Raw genomic sequence first — 19,434 nt, 5'->3', positions numbered from 1 at the left:
TACAACACATCCTTTTAACGAATAATGTTCATTTCTTACTTTCAGGAGTCTTTAGTTGAGAGAGGTGGTCCGATCCGCAGGCTAGTTTTGGGTGAATTGAAGGAGATTTTCAGGATAAGAGACAGAGAATACATGCGTAAGGTATAACTAATAATGCATAGCTCTCATATTTAACCGCATAACACATTAGCTAGTACTTGATTAATAAGGAAAATCTTAAACAATTTAATGTTGATTCAGGACCGTGGTATAGCAGTTTGGGGTAAGCTGGTCTCCAACAATCCCAAAGTTTTCGACCTTTGCCGAGGCATCGAGAGTTTCTTTAAAGAATCCGATGCAGGAGTGTTACAGGTAAAAATATTATATAAGTAGTTTAATCAGTACCTATTGATAGTTCAATGTATTTGATAATTAATACTGTAATAATTGTAGATTACAATAGATTAGATATAAATAAGAATATACTTTTAAAAAGTTAGGAATAATTTAGAATGAAAAGTAATCTTTAATGGGTTTACTTACACGTATTTTTCAGATTCCTGGCGAAATCGAAACGGCAATTTGGAATGAAGGTGGAAGATTTTACGTGTATCATCCATGGCCGGCGGATAGATATGGATATAAAGTATTATAATTATTACTTTTATTTGATATTAGCTTCTTTATCGCATAGATCCCCGCTACGAAAGGATTTTCAGATTTTCCACCAGAGTGAAGCTGGTGCATTCAACGACTTGTCTTAAAATTATCAACAACTAGCTAATGCCCGCGACTTCGTCCGCGTGGACTGCACAAATTTTACCCGTAGTTTATCCCCTTAGGGGTTGAATTTTTGAAAATCCTTTCTTTACGGGTATATCTATACATCATAATAATTATTTGCATGCATAGCCTGATCTATCCAGTAGTTTGAACTGTGCGTTGATAGATCAGTCAGTGAATCAGTCAGTCACCTTTTCCTTATTCGTCAGGTTGGTCTCTAAGACGGCGATAAAGCGTGCCTCCTCTACTTCGGTCGTATTGCACGCCTTTGCGAACATATCCTGGGAGGCGCAAGATGTTCAGCATATCCGATGTTTACATCACTGAACGGGCGTAGATGCCTGAGCCTGTCAATAAGTTAAAACATGTCAAATAGTTAAAAGATGCTTCTAAAAGTTTATTATTCGTCAGGTTGGTCTCCAAGACGGCGGTAAAGCGTGCCTTCTATATTTCGGTCATATTGCGCGCCTTTGCGAACATTTCCTGGACAGCGTGAAGGATTTGAGGCGCAAGCCGTTCAGCATATCCGATGTTTACATCACTGAACAAGCGGAGATGCCTGAGCCTGTCAATAAATTGAAACGTGAGAAATGCTATTTTGTAATACCTATTTTAATCGTATCATATCTTCAGAGAAAAAGGAACCCTTATTGGATCATTTCATTGTCTGTCTATCAAGAGGTAAAACCGCATCGTTGTATTTAGCGGTGGCAGCCAACAAATGGGTGATCCGGGGCAGTTTCCATGAAGCCGATGAACGGTTCCCGGAAGAGCATCGCGGCAAGCAAGCCACGCCGGCCTCCATCGCAGCGATCGCTATGGCACACGTCATCGAACCCTCGGCATGGACCCAGGATGATATTGATGAAGTAAGATTTTGTTTTAAATCTATACTTTATTTTAGTAATTACCTTCATTATTACTGAAGTAAGTAATTGATGTAAAATATGAAAAGAATAGGTCCAAGTAGACTTCCTTGTGGAATACCAAAGTTGATTAACTTACCAGCGTATCAGCGTATGTGTTATGTATTTATACTATGTTAAAGAGTTTTAGAAGCTGTTCCGTATTACCTGTTTCTTAGTTGAACCCCCCAGTTGTGCAGATTGTAAGGGGTAGGTCCGGAAGTATACCTTGTTGTAGGTACGCCAAAACGCCGCTTCGAGCTTAATTATTTGGTAACTTTTATCTAGTCCTTCTCTAATGTATTTTTTTTTGTTAGAAAGACTTTCTTTTCCTGGCTGTAATATGCTTATATTACAATAACTCACCTATGCCTGTTCTTTCAAAAGAAAAGGATATTTTATCAAAAGCGTCTATAAAATCTAAGAGTAAGATTTTAGCATTTTTGCAGGGTCAACATTTACTCAATCTGTAATTTCTGATGTTTTTCATCGTAGAAATTCTTTATTTCATTATAGACACTTATTCGAGGAGACATACTCTATCAAAATACAATGGAGAATTTAGAACGTCTGGGTATTAATTTAACTGACGCTCCGGTAAAAGGCGGAGAAGAGGAAGAAGAAGAGAAGAGCAGTGGTGGAACTTTGGCTGCTGCTGATGTTCTCACTAGATTCAAAGTGTCGGAGTATGATTGTATTGAAACTGATGTTATGGATAGCGCTTATAGTGGTAAGTGTTTTTAACACCAAATGTATTGCAAATTGCAGTGTTGAAGTAGGTATAAGTAGTTTTTCTAGACGTCAACCGTTTGCTTTCTATATTAAAAAAATATTGAGACTCATATTATTTTAAATAGTGTATAAATTGTTGTTCATTTTGAATTCACAAAAAGGAGATATAATGAAGATTTTTCGTTCTATCTAGCCGGCACTTTATTGCTGATAATCATACTCATACTTCTGGTGTGATCCCATTCTCGATCGAACATTTCTTCGGCTTCGGCTGGAGGAGTTGGAGCTATGACTAACGAAATCTATACTAATAAATAAAATTGGAGTGTCTGTCTGTAATTTCGAAATAACTACCTCATATTAAGCTCATATGGTTATTTGAACGATACCATAACTGAATCACACGTTTTTAAAATTTTTGTCTGTCTGTCTGTCTGTCTGTCTGTCTGTCTGTCTGTCTGTTTGTTTGAAAAGGCTAATAATCTTTGGAACGGCTGAACCGATTTTGACGGGACTTTCACAGGCAAGTAGAGGATTGACCAGGGCGTAAAATAGGCTACTTTTTTAACCGACTTTTAAAAAGGGAGTTGTGTTTTTCTACCTATGTACACCGAAATCTCCGAGATTTCTGAACCGATTTGCGTCATTTCTTTTTTAATCGATAGAGGAACTTTGCGACATTGTTTCATAAAAAATTTTGAGTCCAACTCCTCAATCCTGATGCTGCAGGGGATCTGACCAATCCACGCGGGCGAAGCTGCGGGCATCAGCTAGTCTATAATAATATGGATTAAAAATTACCGTACGAAGATTTTCGAAATCAGATATGACATAAAAGATTTTGTTTTGATTCATCTATTTATACAAAACCAGCCCATCATTTTGTATGAATTTTCAGGACAACTTTATGCAGAACCCGGGAGTGGTATCCACTCGCTCAAGGAGTCTCTCCGCCATTTGTTCAAAGAGCACACACACGCCGTACTCACAGCTAGAGGCGGATCTACTGCTATTTGGAAGCATGAAGACAGTTTCTACTTCTTTGACCCTCATGGCTGCGATGAGAATGGTATGATACTCTAACTGGTAATTGATTTTATACACTCACTAGCTCATACCCGCGACTTCGTTCGCGTGGATGTAGGTTTTTTTAATATTCCCGTGGGAACTCTTTGATTTTCCGGGATAAAAAGTAGCCTATGTGCTAATCCAGGGTATAATCTATCTCCATTCTAAATTTCAGCCCAATCCGTCCAGTAGTTTTTGCGTGAAGGAGTAACAAACACACACACACACACACACACACACACACACACACACACACACACACACGCACGCACGCACGCACGCACGCACGCACGCACGCACGCACGCACGCACGCACGCACGCACGCACGCACGCACGCACGCACGCACGCACGCACGCACGCACGCACGCACGCACGCACGCACGCACGCACGCACGACCGCACGCACGCACGCACGCACGCACGCACGCACGCACGCACGCACGCACGCACGCTCGCACGCACGCACGCACGCACGCATGCACGCACGCACGCACGCACGCACGCACGCACGCACGCACGCACGCACGCACGCACGCACGCACGCACGCACGCACGCACGCACGCACGCACGCACGCACGCACGCACGCACGCACGCGCACACACACACACACACACACACACACACACACACACATACAAACTTTCTCCTTTATAATATTAGTGTGATTATTAAACTTACTTGGAGAAAGGGATATCAATCAATTTATTTAGTCTTGACAGCTTGATTCAATTCTTCCAATTTTAGATAAGAAGAGCTGCTTTTGGTAAGATCGAATATCGATCGGACTATAATGATATGTACATCGATATTTTTTAGAACAAAACCTAACATAAGCTAAATTTAGAATCATTCGATTGCCTCCTGTATGTTTAGCTATTTACTTTGATAATATTAAAATTACAATGATTGCGACTATTGCAATGATAATATTAAAGCTATTGCACATTATATGATATTATCATTATACAGGTTTTCCATCCGATGAGCCTCGCGCAGCAGCCTGTCTTGTTCGTATAAAAGGCTCTGAAGACGATCTTGCGAAAATCATTCTGGGAAACTTAGCGCCTGGGGTCGACGATAGTTTCAACATCTCACCTGTTTCCGTTAACGCAAGTAAACTCAATGCTATGATTGGGGCACCCGAGATGAAACCAGATGTGAGTCATTTCAAGTTAACTGTCACATCCTACTCTATGTTAACTGTTTGAATAAAATATGATGACGATGTTTTTGATTATGATAATGCTAAAATTTCAAAAAAAAGTAGGTAAATACCGTTACTGCGTTTACATACTATTAGCATAGAGTTATTCGGAGGATCTATTAATGTAAGATCAATATGATCATGCAAATGGCCAGAATCCATATCATCTAAGAAACATAAACTATCAAGCATAATATTATATCATTTGTAGCAAATACATCTATTGTCTATTTCAATTTACGTATTGTTAATCAAATGAAATTGTCTATCGGAGGATGAAAGCGATCAGCGACTAAGCAATTTTTTAGAGTCCACTTACAACTCGTACTACTCGTAAAATAAGTATAAACGATAATGCGAGATTTTATGAACATTATTACAACCATAAAATAATATTTTTGGCATAGAGTAAAGCATTCCAGTGGATATCCAAAGGGACTGCTGCAATCATGATGGGCCCTCGCGGTGAAAACACCGCCATTGGTAAAGCTGCTGAAAAGGCTGGTATTGGGGTGAGAAAAATATATATATTTATACAAATTAAACATTATTTTACCCATTTCACTTGCGGTCAAAGCTCTAGAAAACTAAGCGTCAGATTCTGAGAAATAACAAAATTATTCTTAAATTGATATTCGTTTTCAATTCCTTCTAGGTTATTTAACTCAGTATTGTAAAAAGATACGTCTATTTTGGGCTATCATATGAGGATACTTCAAATAGAAATAGAATTTGTTTTATTCAAAAACCTATTATTAATCATTTATAAACCTATAAATTATTATAATTGAATCGTCAAGTGATTCTAAAATCGGTTCTAAAAATCTGCTGAGAAAAACAATAAGCTCGCTAATGGTATTGAACTCAATACCCTCATTCGCACACCCCTTTGCTTATATCACCCAAAAGTAGAATATAAAGTGGGATTGTGTCACCTGCCATGATCCTCGTAATCCATATATTTACAACTAGCTGAAGCCCGCGACTTCGTTCGCGTGGATGTAGGTTTTTTAAAATTCCCGTGGGAACTCTTTGATTTTTCGGGATAAAAAGTAGCCTATGTGCTAATCCAGGGTATAATCTATCTCCATTATAAATTTTAGCCCAATCCGTCCAGTAGTTTTTGCGTGAATGAGTAACAAACATACACACACACACACACACAAACTTTCACCTTTATAATATTAGTGTGATTTTTTTCATTTGTTAGAAGGACGATATGGCAGGTCGCACGATAGCTCTACCGGCAGCGGCTGCCTTTGCCGCCGCCACGGATGCGGTGCCTCCACCGCACATGCATCAGGACCACATGTACAACTGCATTGGTAATATCATTATTATCTTCATTATTTTGACGCTCACACGCATCAGTATTAGCATTTTATTCTGAAACAAAAAAAAAATATTTTTTAGATTATTAATCAATTAACTAACGTCTCCAGAGACGGTTAGGGTGGAGGAGAGTGTACCTATCATCTTTCGATTTAGTTTTCCATTAGATATTGTCCTGGAATCAGATTTTTAGTCCTAGATTCAGTCCAAGACCATCCTGCATAGTTTTTGTTCGTGTCAAAAAATGTCCTATCAAAATATTCATAGTGTTTTGTTGAGCTTTTATGCAGTTTTTACAAACATGTCTCAAACACTGTTAAATTTTCTTACGTGATACTGCTAGCAGCAAAGTTTTAAAGTAAAACTAATATTTGCGATCCAGTCTCTAAATATTCATTTGGTTGCAAAATCACAACTGAATCAAGAATCTCACGTCTATACCGTTCTGTTAGACTTCTGTAAAGATTTTAATAAAAACACATCAACCATTTTTGTCGTTATCTTGAACACTTGAGAAAAGATGCAAAACAGAAGGGTTTGGTAACAGATGCTGGTGTGGATTACTACCTCAATCACGTGAAAAAGACGGGGCGCAAAACAATCGAGCCTGAAGATTTAACGGAGAAGTTCGAAATGGGAGCGAATACATTCTCGATTGAGCTTGGAGAACCTATACGTTTACCATTGAGACTACCCGATGAACCAGCCGGGGTAAGTTAAGAAGGGGAACTTTTTTATTTGATGACAAATTAAGCAATTTAATCTGAACTCATTTATTTAGTAACTAGCTGATGCCCGCGACTTCGTTCGCGTGGATGTAGTTTTTTGAAAATCCCGTGGGAAGTCTTTGATTTTCCGGAATAAAAAGTAGCCTATGTGCTAATCCAGAGTATTCTATCTCCATTCTAAATTTCAGCCCAACCCGTCCAGTAGTTTTAGCGTGAAGAAGTAACAAACATACACACATACAAACTTTCGCCTTTAAAATATTAGTGTGATGTGATGATGCAGTATTGGTACCTTCAAAAGAAGTAGGTATAAAGAGACATCTTCTTGGCTGCATTATCACTAATTACTAGGCGCAGTCAAGGGTAAGCCTATAATGAAGTTAAAAAAGCAGTCACCGATGACAGCGCGCTAACCGAAAATACAATGGAGGTAAATAGGTATTGCAGGTAAACAGGAAACGTAAAGTTCTTGTATATATGTGAATTCTACTCATGATATAAATAAATATATATCAAAATAAAACCCGTGCTGATATGAGTTCGTTTGTTTATAGGAAGGCGGAGAAGAAGAAGAAGAAGGTGGTGACAAAGAATTAGGAGAAACTGAAGAGGAAGAAGAAAAGGAACCACCTATGAAGCGTAAACATAAAAATGTCTTTTTGTAGCTGGTTGTAATGATTCCAACAGCATTCATGTAATGCTGCACTAGAAAAGGTGGTTGGCTGGTGGAATAATGTAAAATTAAATTTAATAGAAAAACTTGTATTCCTTGATTCAACGCATAATAAACACACACAGCACAACCCTGATATAATTTTCTATCTGGCTTGTAGTTAATATTTTAGTAGCATAGCCACCAAAAGATCTCTTAGCTTAGAACTTTGGTTACCCATCTTTTCTCCAAGCTGATTTACGTTTTGATAAGTTTATTTGATTAAAATTCGATGTCTTCGCTATGTTTTTTCCTTTAAATCTCATAAATTCTCTGCAGAAATCAAGGACGCTCTATTTAAGATGTGGTATGACCAGACGAAGCCTACATCTGTTTCATTGCTTGTGGGTGACTACCATCAGATGGGAGTCTGGATGTCGGCTGGTGGAAAGGTTAACCTTACATTATTTTAATAATACTTAGTCAAAGTATTGTATAATGATAATTTTCATAAGACAGACGTGACATGTCAATAGTGTTTTATTCAAGTTATGTTTAATATAGTTTGGTTTATTCAAGTTATGTTCAATGTATTGTGAACATATCTCCATCATTGTCAAAGTTTACTAATTAATGATTTTGATGGAGATGAAGCTAAAAATGTTAATATTTTTCAGGTTGTTGCATTTGATCCTGCACCTACATTGGTTAAAGGCATGCTGACCTCGCAGAGAATCAAGAAAGGTTTGATTTGTCATGAATTTTATACATTTGTTTTATATTCTCGACTAGTCTCGGAAGTCATTAGAATCGAAAGCAATAATTTTGTCGCAGACACATATACAACACAACTTGATCATATTATGTCACCAAGACACGCATAATAAGAACGATAAATTCATTTATCAAGCCAGGTCAAAATGTTTAAAATAGGCATCATCACCACCATCATCATCAATTCATCGCTTGCCCACTACTACGCACAGGTCTCTCAGAGTGAGGATTTTTTGAGAATATTATGGAGAACTCTCAAGCGTGCAGGTTTCCTTACTTCTTCACTCATTCATGATTTAATTTTTCACTTTTTGACAGAGTTGTGAAGCAAATTGTACCTTGAACGACCTGTATGGTGATTTTTTCTTGCTGCATTTTTTTCTTCAGGAGATGAAATACGACTCCAACGTCTCAAAGATGAGATGGCCGGTGAGGGCGGTGGCGGTGATGAAGAGGAGGATGAAGAAGAAGCGGGTGCCGGTAAGTTACGCTGGCCTGGTATTACATAGGCTGCACTGAAAGTATCGGGAATGGAATATTTCCACTGTCCCTGTTATATTAAAATCTTTTTAATTGAAAACTCCTAGGTTTTAAAAATCGAATACCATTTATTTATTTAGAAAAAGATTCTCGGTCTTGTCACAAGGTCTTGTCAAACTTGTTTAGTCGTTGAGAAAATGGAATTGACTCGAGAAAATTCTAGAGCGATGATTTATTATGACTTTCGAAGTGGTTTAACACAAAAAGAGTGTTTCGACCGGATGATTTCTGCATTTGGTGATGAAGCCCCATCTAAAACCACAATTTATCGCTGGTTTGCTGAATTTCAACGTGGACGTGTCAAGCTCAGTGATGATCCCCGTCAAGGTCGTCCAAAAACTGCAGTCACCCAAGAAAACGTTGATGCTGTGCGTAAGCTGATTGAGGAAGATCGACATGTGACATACCGCGAAATTCAGGCAACTTTAGACATTGGCATGAGTCAAATACAAATAATCTTGCATGAACAATTAGGTGTAAAAAAGTTGTTTTCCCGATGGATACCGCATATGCTCTGTGAAGAGCAAAAAGCGGCTCGCGTTACTTGGTGCGTCAGAACTCTCGAAAGATTCCACGCAGGATCCTCAAATGCTGTATACAACATCGTATCAGGTGACGAATCCTGGATATACGCGTACGAACTCCAAACAAAAAACCAGTCACGAGTTTAGGTGTTCGAAAATGAGTTAAAGCCAACAAAAATTGTTCGTTCACGAAGTGTTGCAAAAAAAATGGTGGCCACGTTTGTCTCCAAAACCGGCCATGTTGCGACTATTCCTCTTGAGGGACAAAGAACGGTTAATGCAGAATGGTATGCTAGCATTTTTTTGCCACAGGTCGTTTCTGAACTCCGTAAAGAGAACTGCAACCGCCGCATCATCCTCCATCACGACAATGCGAGTTCTCGCACCGCGCACAGAACAAAAGAGTTTTTAGAGCAAGAAAACATAGAATTATTAGACCATCCGCCGTACAGCCCCGACCTAAGCCCTAATGATTTCTGTACTTTCCCTAAAATAAAGAATACATTGCGTGGTCAGAGATTTTCATCACCTGAAGAAACTGTGGACGCCTACAAAACGGCCATTTTGGAGACCCCAACTTCCGAATGGAATGGTTGCTTCAATGATTGGTTCCATCGTATGGAAAAATGTGTCAAATTTCGCGGAGAATACTTCGAAAAGCAATAAATACATTTTTAAATGAAATGTTGTGTCACTTCCTTGATTCCCGAAATTTTCAGTGCCGCCCTCGTAAAAAGCGGGTGATGGCGAGAGCTATTCTCGGAGTTCCTCTACGTAATCAATTCAGAAATGATAATATCCGTAGCTAAAGCAACCGATATAGCTCAACGAGTTGCAAAGCTGAAGCGGCAATGAGCAGAGAACATGAAAGAATTGGCATTCTAAGGGGTTGTAATGGCGACATCATACCGGAAAGCGTAGCGTTGGCAAACTCCAACTATCTCTGTGCAAAGCAAACGTTCGCGTAGATTGGTTCAGCGGCTAAGCCACAAAAGGTAATGGGCACACTATTGCTTTTATGATATTAGCACTTTTTTTTTTAAATTCATTATAGCCAAGCACTTACCATACTTGACCACAATGACACCTGATGGAAAGTGATGATGTGGTCTAAGATGGGATGCGTTTATCTAGAAGATGCCTATTCAAGCTTGTTTTAAAGATACCCGGATCGTCCTTGGTAGGAAACACAGATCGCGGAAGAGTATTCCAAACCTCAGCCATGCGTATGACGAATAATGAGGGACGCAAAACGTTTCGTGCGTGTAGATGGAATGTCGACGACATAGGCATGGAAACTCGCCCGACGTCTTCCGGTTCGGTGGTGAAATGGTGAAAGGGGGACAACATCGAAAACAAGATCCTGTATAATTTTTAAATACATGTTCTAAATTGCGGAATGGGCAGGATTCGAATCTGCATCTTCTGGGAATAGCAACCGATGCCTTAACCACTAGGCCACAGTCCACCTTGCCGCCAGTGCGGAAATTTGAAATATGTACGTTCACCCAGTCCTGAAGCGACTGCTGAAAAAAAAAAAACAGATTCTGCAGTTGCAATGGTCTGTTTTGTTTACAGAGGGTGAGGAGCAACCCGAGCCGGTGCCCGAGTTTGTGCCGCCTGAATCGTGTCCTGTGCTGATAGTTGCCGCTAGTCCGGGAGAGTTTATTGACAAACTGAGTAAGTTTAATTTGACGATGAAATCCTAAAAAGCAAATCATGTCTTGTCAACGACACCATTGAATGACACCACTGGGGTGTCAATCAACACTCACAACAATCACATACAACTTAAAAAAATTGGTAACGATACCACCGCCTATAATTGTTTTATTTGACGTAGAACCTTATTTTTTGTCAATTTAGTTTAGAGATACCATAAACCTTACCAGTGCTAGCTTAAAAGTCTTTCTTGAGTATCTAAAATATATAAAATGTTGCTGATATCGATTTTTTTAATTGACCGAGCTATGGTAAGGATTTCATAAGTTAAATCATTATTGTAAACTCTTGTGTTCAGCTTCCCAAGGCCCTCTGGACAGGAAGCAATGTCTCGCCCCATACAAACTGTACCCAGTCAAAATCATCAATGAGCTAACATCTGTACTGAAGGAGAGGAAATCTGGAACTCCCAAAGGCGGTGAGGAAGAAGGTGGTGAAGGAGAAGGTAAGCTAATGATGCATAAATGCTTTGCTTTCCTCCTTATCCTCAGTTCCTAAATCATTAAAGTTTAGGAGTGCTGTACCCTGCATCATCAGGTTTGAGGAGTTGAAACTTGGAGTCCAAGCATGAAGTCGTTGCTTGGTACTTAGGATATAAATTCATTATGAACACTTCCTGAATCTTGATAACTTAGGCGAACAGTAACCCTGCAGCAACAAGATTAAAGAGTTGAATCCAGAATTTTTTATGAGACCACCACGAAAACTTCTACTATTAATTTAAAAAAAGTTGCAAATCGGTCCAGAAACCTCGAAAAAAAAAGAAAAAAAAAGGGCCGAATTGAGAACCACCTCCTTTTTGGAAGTCGGTTAAAAATAGTGTGCGTCACTCGGGGCCAAAATATTTTGCTCTCGGCGGCGTATATTGAATTCCTCGCTCAGGATTTTACTTTAGAATCCTTCGCTTCGCTCGGAATTCAAAATAACGCCCTCAAGGAACAAAAAATCACTTTGTCCCCTAACAAACTTGACATAAATAACTATTTTGTATTCAGATAGTGGAGACACTCTCATAGATCCGTTGGACGATGCCGCGATAGGCAAATACTTCATCCGCATCGGTCGCGCTGTAGCATCTGTTCGTGGTCGAGTGGCGCAAAACGAAAACTATTTCCTTGATCAACCTAATAGGGATAATCAGGTAACACTTACCTATATTTTCATGATTTCCATCCAAATTTTTTTTTTCTCTCTCGTCTGGCTTTAACACTTGTAGCGAAGCAAGCACGAAGTACCCGCACCGACGAGATATGATGGAAAATTCCAGCCACGCAGCGAACGCGTGATGAGTCGACGCCGCCGCGCCGCCCTCCCGCCGACCGACACCCGCGGGCGGGTATATAACGCCCGCGGCCGCCGACTGCAGTCAGTCGTTCTGTGGACACTGTGTCGGCTCGCGGGAACTCGGGCAGACGCAACCACAGGATAGACGCTGGAGGTGTTGGAGTACGCGGCAACCCGTTGCCCCGTAACCAGCTCCGCCGTCTCTCCCCTCGCGCGCGCGACACCCACCCTCGGTCGTCCGTTGATTAGAGTCCCGCGACACGTTAGAGCTCCGCACCGCTAGAAGGGTGGTAGGTTCCGTACTGTAGCATTTCGGATCGCTGCGCCGATATACCCGCGTGGTCGATAACTAGTGTAGATAAAACTAGCTGGTATCAAGATAGGTTAAGGTTGTAAATAAATAAGCACGTTAGATAGTAACCCGGGTTTTATTCCTCGAAACCCCCGTTCCCCGAAACCTCGATAGGATAAATCCTAATCAATGTACGTGGCGGAGTAGCCGACGAACCATCGACTGCTTCACCACGTTACATTTGGCGCCCACGTAAATAACCCACCTGGCCGTCCGGGTTCCGCGTCGCGAAATATCACGCGTCAAGGTTCCGTATAAAATTGTAAAAATTTAAAATATCAGCCATCCGGGTTCCGTATAAAATAAATTGAAACAGAAACATTAGTTACACGGGGAAAGTAATAGCAACCGGGAATTTGAAAAGAAAAACGGATACAAACTCTTGCAAATGTCGGCTCGCGGAAATTCGGGCAGACGACAAGGGTGAATATCCGACCGGAAAACATAGGACACTATCTTGAAAAAAGTTAGCGCGAATCGGATGCGAGTTCTTGGTCGGTCGGTCACGCGGCAATTCGGGCAGATAGAATCAAGAACAAGCATCCTACCGAAGGGATAACACGCAGAAAGGGGAGACAGACACAAAAACACAGATACACAATAGTCGGGAGATAAAAGAACCCCGTACAGTGTAATGAAAATAAATTCCGTACCGTTTAAAATAAATAAATATAAATCAAGCTCCGTACCGTTGAAAATAAATAAATAGAAAATAAATTCCGTACCCTATAACATAAATAAATAAGAAATAATCTCCGTACCGTATAAAATAAATAAATATTATAAATAATCCGATACCGTGTAAATAAATATATAAATAAATAACCTATTCCAAGACTGCACAATGGCAAGCGAAAATCAAACAAAGGAGTTTGACAAAGCGATATCCCGCTGGGATATAACGTTCGACACGACAGAAGATCCGGTAGAATTCCTAGAAAGGGTAGAAGAATTAGCCGATACTCTAAAAGTAAACAAAGACAAGATAATACACGTCATGCCAAGATGCCTACAAGGCCAAGCATCACTGTGGTATAGAAACAATAAACATGATTGGAAATCGTGGCAGGATTTCATAGAATGTTTCAAATTATACTACTACCCTAGGAACTACGAAAAGAACCTTCTGGAAACAATCATTAATAGGCATCAAGAAGCCAAGGAAAGTTTCGTGCAGTACTTGACCGACATACAGACTCTTATAAGGAGATATGGAAAACTGACCACAGAGCAAAAACTAGATCGTATATATGACAATATGAGGTTTAACTACAAGTATTACATTAGAAGAAAGGATTTCAAGACGATCACAGAGCTCATACAACTGGCAGGGGATTATGAAAATATAAACGCAAACCGGGACAAAGGAAATCATGAAAAACCGACGTGCCCATTGCAACGAAGACATAACCAGTCAAGCTCAAAATGCGAAGAAAAAGCGGACAAATCCAGCAAAGTAAAATCTCAAGCATATACAACACACACGCATACAGAAAAAGACAACCGGACCTTCACCGAAGTAAAGATACATGGAAAATTATTTAAAGCTCTCGTGGACACAGGTTCGACAAAGACATACATCAATAAAGAAATTATGGACCAGATTAAAGAATACAGCCAGGGAATAGTCAAAAAGAAGACAACGATAAAGTTGGCAGACGGATCCCAAATAACGACAGACAAAGCCATAAACATAGATTTAGAGGTAAACGGAAAAGTCTTGTCACATCAGGTTGTATATTTGCCATCGACGACGGTCATGATCATGGGCATGGACTTACTGAAAAGGCTAGGACTCACAATAGGATGGAAGACGTCGTTCGAACAAGCAAAGAGAACAAGGTCAAAAAGAAAAAACACAAAAGCCGACGAAGCGTCACGAAACCACGTATGCACAGCGACAGTAGAAGAGAAGGATTGGTACACAAAAAAGCTAGCAAAGGTTACGAAGACACCCGAGTTACAAACCGATTACTGCATACGCAACGGCAAGCTATATAGGCGAATAAGAAACTCACGATACGGAGGGTACCTAGATCCATCAACCGAATGGAAGTTATGCATAAAACATTCCGATAAAGAAAACATTTTAAAATATAACCATAACGAACCAAATACCGAACACTTAGGAACGTCAAAGACGTTTAAGAAAATAGCACAACGCTATTATTGGCCCGGGATTTTTAGAGACGTAAAGAAATACGTAAACGGTTGTGAAACATGTCAGAAACACAAAAGGCACACAAAACGGAAAACCGGGACTAATGTGCATAAAAAACGCGGAAGAGCCGTGGGAGGTAGTCACAACAGACCTCATCGGCCCACTACCACGCTCCTCAAAGAGACATCAGTGGATCATCGTTTTTCACGACAAATTCACAAAACGGTCAGAAATAAAAGACTTGAGGACTGCAACGACGAGCGTGGTAGTCAACGCCCTAAAAGAATGCATTTTAACAAGATATGGGGGAATGAAAACTTTATTAACCGTTCAACGCATGATATGCAACAAAATAAATCAGTACAATGGAACTACCACGCCGATAATCAAAATGGACACCGAATACACCATAAGAAAGGGGGAAAACACCGTGACATACGCTAAGATCCGTCCACTATAAAAGGGTAGAAAACACCCACACACCGAAAAACCGAAAAGATGAAGAATAGTGAACGCGAAATGAACAAAAATCAGGGATCATAACCGAAACAACCCGTCCAGTGGAAAAGTAGATCACTGGCCACAAGAAGTAAATCAGAAACTACCCGTATCGGAAAAAAAAAAAAATTACAGTCAAACAGTACAAAGGGTACAAGGGGAAAAGAGATAATACAAATTAAATTCAGAATACCCTCAACTAGGCAAAAAGTAAAATTAACCTATAAATATATTAGTGAAACTAGGTTAACGGCTGAGGGGCTGCAGGAGCGAATTCTGTTTTTATAGCTGTGACTTTTCCAGGTAAAAGTCTCCATTTCCGGGAGGAGGATGTAGCGAAGCAAGCACGAAGTACCCGCACCGACGAGATATGATGGAAAATTCCAGCCACGCAGCGAACGCGTGATGAGTCGACGCCGCCGCGCCGCCCTCCCGCCGACCGACACCCGCGGGCGGGTATATAACGCCCGCGGCCGCCGACTGCAGTCAGTCGTTCTGTGGACACTGTGTCGGCTCGCGGGAACTCGGGCAGACGCAACCACAGGATAGACGCTGGAGGTGTTGGAGTACGCGGCAACCCGTTGCCCCGTAACCAGCTCCGCCGTCTCTCCCCTCGCGCGCGCGACACCCACCCTCGGTCGTCCGTTGATTAGAGTCCCGCGACACGTTAGAGCTCCGCACCGCTAGAAGGGTGGTAGGTTCCGTACTGTAGCATTTCGGATCGCTGCGCCGATATACCCGCGTGGTCGATAACTAGTGTAGATAAAACTAGCCGGTATCAAGATAGGTTAAGGTTGTAAATAAATAAGCACGTTAGATAGTAACCCGGGTTTTATTCCTCGAAACCCCCGTTCCCCGAAACCTCGATAGGATAAATCCTAATCAATGTACGTGGCGGAGTAGCCGACGAACCATCGACTGCTTCACCACGTTACACACTGATTAGCCAATGTCAAGTTTGTAGTTATTTACAAGTTAGGGAAACTATATGTATAAGTATGGACTTCGTCTGTGCCGGCGCCCACCGACATACTCATATTTGACATATTCATTTTTGATACATACTGAAGTATGATGCCCTAGTAAAATATTCCAGGTCTAGGGTAGGTATCTACTCGATGTGAATTGAGAAAAAATTAAAATTTCTTTCGCCAGGATGCAGCTAATGCAGTTATGGGCATAATCGTAGACCACATAGAGCCTTACATACACTGGAAGCCGCAACTCATAGACGCCATACTGAAATACGGTGACCGGCTCTACACCATGTCTCTACCGAGAGCGGCCGCTCCTCCCAGACTGACTCCTACTGAGATTGAACCGGAGTTTCATGTCACGAGTTTTAATGTAAGTACCATTATCATAATCATATTTGTGTAAAAAAGTCTGAGGTAGGTACATATCTTTAATGTAAATATCATTATCATAATCATATTTGTGTAAAAAAGTTGTGAGGAATCATAATATGACTCCCTAAGAAAGCAAAGATATATACGCATAGGTACGCATTATACTATATAAAATCTTGTATTACATCTCGTTTAATTATATTGGCATTGCCCAGTCAATTATATGTTTTTCAATGTTGTTTTCGTTTTAGTTTTTGCCATTTAGGTCCCACAAGGAAGCTTTCGATCCAAAAATCCTTTAAAAACCAGAAAAATTTCAATTTATTGGTTAGCTTCGTTACTTTTGCGTGATGTTTCATTTTTAAAAATATGTATGTTCAAAATAAACTTATAATAATTTTATGGTTTATAGTACTTCGACGAGCTGAAGAGGTATTGATTCTTTTACAATCATTGAAAATGTTACAATGTGCGACAAAGGAGAAAACTTAGCTAATCAAAGCGCCTAAAATAGATAAAATACTAATTTACAGTTTTATTATTTAACTTACTCAGTTTTTATTTTACTTGTTTAGATAAAATTAGAAATAGACGGCGACATCGTGCAAGGAGATCTCAAAGCGGGTGCTACTGGCGCCGTACTGAACCTCGATAGAGCCATTTTGAAATTCTTTGAAACGGTATGTTTTATTGACTACCTAGACGAGACAACTATTTTTGTTCGATTTCACATCATCCCTATCCTAATATTTGGTATATCGTCGATTCAGGATCAAACCGAGTGTCACTTTAGTTCATTTTAAGGCCTCAGCTTGTATAACATGTACATGAAATGGATTTTATGGCGGAGTTATAAACACAATTTGCTTTTCACTTCGATTGTGAGGAAATGAACAGTGATACGTGATCGCGACCTCTGGGGGTGACCTCTCTATTTCCTCACTCTCATCTCTTCCTTTCATGTTATTTAGTTTTAGTGTCTTTATACTCAGTTTTAGTTTAGTTTGTTTTTATATGCAATAAAAACTTTCTATCTATATATAGCACAAATACGGTGTACTATGCGCGAAAGACTATTGCGTGGGTCTCTGGCGCGGCGCGGATGATAAGGCCTTCTGCCTGTGGGAGCCTCATGCGGTCGGCCCAGCCGGCCGTATCTCCCCTGGTGGGGGAGCCGGTCTCATACTGTTTGCGAGTGTCGATCAACTAACCGACGCTCTCAAAGCTACCATGGACAAGTTGGGACGACCTGGCTCCAACAAGTATTGATACTTGCCAGTAACGGAGTAGTCTAAGATTAATAATTAGAAATACATAATATACTTAAGTACCTATAGATTAGAGTAGAATTAAAGTGACCATAGCTACTTAACCATGGCGAGATTAAGTATAGAAAAATATTGATTCAGTTGATACGAGTATCATTATATGAGTGATGTATGCAGATAAAGATTTAAAAAAATCTGAAAATATACCAATAGAGGAGTAGACAATCAGTTAATTACAAGGTAAAATAGACCAAGGAGATTCAGTAGGTAGAAGAGTTGTAAATTAAGTAGTAAAACTTAGAGAAGTTGCAAACTAACGAGAAGAGTGGGTCATTAGCACGGGATGGATGATAAAGTCCTTGGAAGGAGAATGTACAGGTAAAGCTCTTTGATATGATAAGCCACTTGGTAAATTGAAAATACTAATTATTATTTGTTCATGAACACATTTTTTTGTGATGTATTCGCATTTTTCCTTTCTAGTGCTATAAGACCTACCTAATTGCCCATAATTCTAGGTCAACGGGAAGTACCCTATAGGTTTTTTTGACAGACATCACAGACTGACGGACAGAGACACACAGACTACGAAGGGTTCCTTTTTCCTTTTTAGATACGGAATCTTAAGTATTGTTAAAGTTTCCAATCTCCAATACGTGTTTTTATTAGGTTCTCAATATCATCAGTGAAAGTGTTCTGGGAGTTGTCGAAAATTCCGACCAGAGTCACTGCACAAGGCGCTGTTCCCGACGAAGGATATGAGTGGAAGGTTAGTAAAGTAAAGGTACTTACCTACTGATGGGTAAGTAGATTGTTCAATCGTTATGAGAACCTGATTGAAGAGGCAGATTTTTCAGATTGCACCTATATACAAAACTGCCATAAGTCAAACTTATTCCTTAGATTGCTCCTTAAAAATTTACTTGAGGCTAAGTTCGTGAAATGTAATTTTTTACTGATAATATTATGCATTTGAAGGATCAAAAGCCTGCGATTGCTATACGTAGTTAGTCGTCGTCATTTTGACCCAAAATATGTCAGCTAACTTGAAAAAGAAACCCCTTTTTAGATAATTTGTTAAAAACATGTTTAGAGGCCAAGATTGTTAATTACTTTGCTAGGGTTTATTTATTTTTTCATAGCTATGTCACTTCGATGCAATAATCAATTTATGAATTCCATAGGTTCTGACTGCATATGTCGAGACGGCTCGAGGTCGAACAATTCTTCGAGGATCGCGACCACCTGATTTAGTCAAGTGAGGAAGAATTAATTTAATAGCGCTGTAACGTGTAGACTTCAGAGTTTATGAGAATGTTTTGGAATACATTTTATTTCTATACCTGCGTCGATAATAATGGGATTGATATGCCAATATGGTGGGATTGATATGGAATAAGTATTAACTATTACGCTAATAGGTTTTTGTAAACTGTGATAGCCTGGTGGTTAGGACGTCCGCCTCCCAATCGGTGGTTGGGAGTTCAATCCCGACCTCCTATTAGGAGTTAGATTCTTTTCGGAGTTATGTTCGTTTTATGCAATTAAATGTCACTTGCTTTAACGGTGATAGAA

General features: G+C 40.0%; 1 protein-coding gene across 1 annotated transcript in view; it reads left to right on the top strand.

The window, feature by feature from the left end:
* Positions 1–19,434, top strand: part of LOC123870909 — a 43,201-nt gene that overhangs the window by 8,825 nt on the left and 14,942 nt on the right. Inside the window, exons 16-38 of the mRNA XM_045914403.1 lie at positions 46–141; positions 241–351; positions 536–625; positions 1,174–1,345; positions 1,468–1,631; positions 2,184–2,397; positions 3,298–3,468; positions 4,441–4,628; positions 5,083–5,187; positions 5,886–6,000; positions 6,555–6,718; positions 7,290–7,374; positions 7,727–7,839; positions 8,065–8,131; positions 8,549–8,641; positions 10,804–10,905; positions 11,246–11,392; positions 11,943–12,088; positions 16,398–16,589; positions 17,167–17,271; positions 17,636–17,853; positions 18,529–18,628; positions 19,044–19,117. Coding sequence (XP_045770359.1) covers positions 46–141; positions 241–351; positions 536–625; positions 1,174–1,345; positions 1,468–1,631; positions 2,184–2,397; positions 3,298–3,468; positions 4,441–4,628; positions 5,083–5,187; positions 5,886–6,000; positions 6,555–6,718; positions 7,290–7,374; positions 7,727–7,839; positions 8,065–8,131; positions 8,549–8,641; positions 10,804–10,905; positions 11,246–11,392; positions 11,943–12,088; positions 16,398–16,589; positions 17,167–17,271; positions 17,636–17,853; positions 18,529–18,628; positions 19,044–19,117 — 3,032 coding nt within the window. The remainder of the gene's footprint in view (positions 1–45; positions 142–240; positions 352–535; positions 626–1,173; positions 1,346–1,467; positions 1,632–2,183; positions 2,398–3,297; positions 3,469–4,440; positions 4,629–5,082; positions 5,188–5,885; positions 6,001–6,554; positions 6,719–7,289; positions 7,375–7,726; positions 7,840–8,064; positions 8,132–8,548; positions 8,642–10,803; positions 10,906–11,245; positions 11,393–11,942; positions 12,089–16,397; positions 16,590–17,166; positions 17,272–17,635; positions 17,854–18,528; positions 18,629–19,043; positions 19,118–19,434) is intronic.

Source organism: Maniola jurtina, chromosome 13 (genome assembly GCF_905333055.1).
Source record: "Maniola jurtina chromosome 13, ilManJurt1.1, whole genome shotgun sequence".
Lineage (NCBI taxonomy): Eukaryota > Metazoa > Arthropoda > Insecta > Lepidoptera > Nymphalidae > Maniola > Maniola jurtina.
Note: the sequence above shows the minus strand (reverse complement) of the source record. Positions and strands in the feature narration are given on the sequence as shown.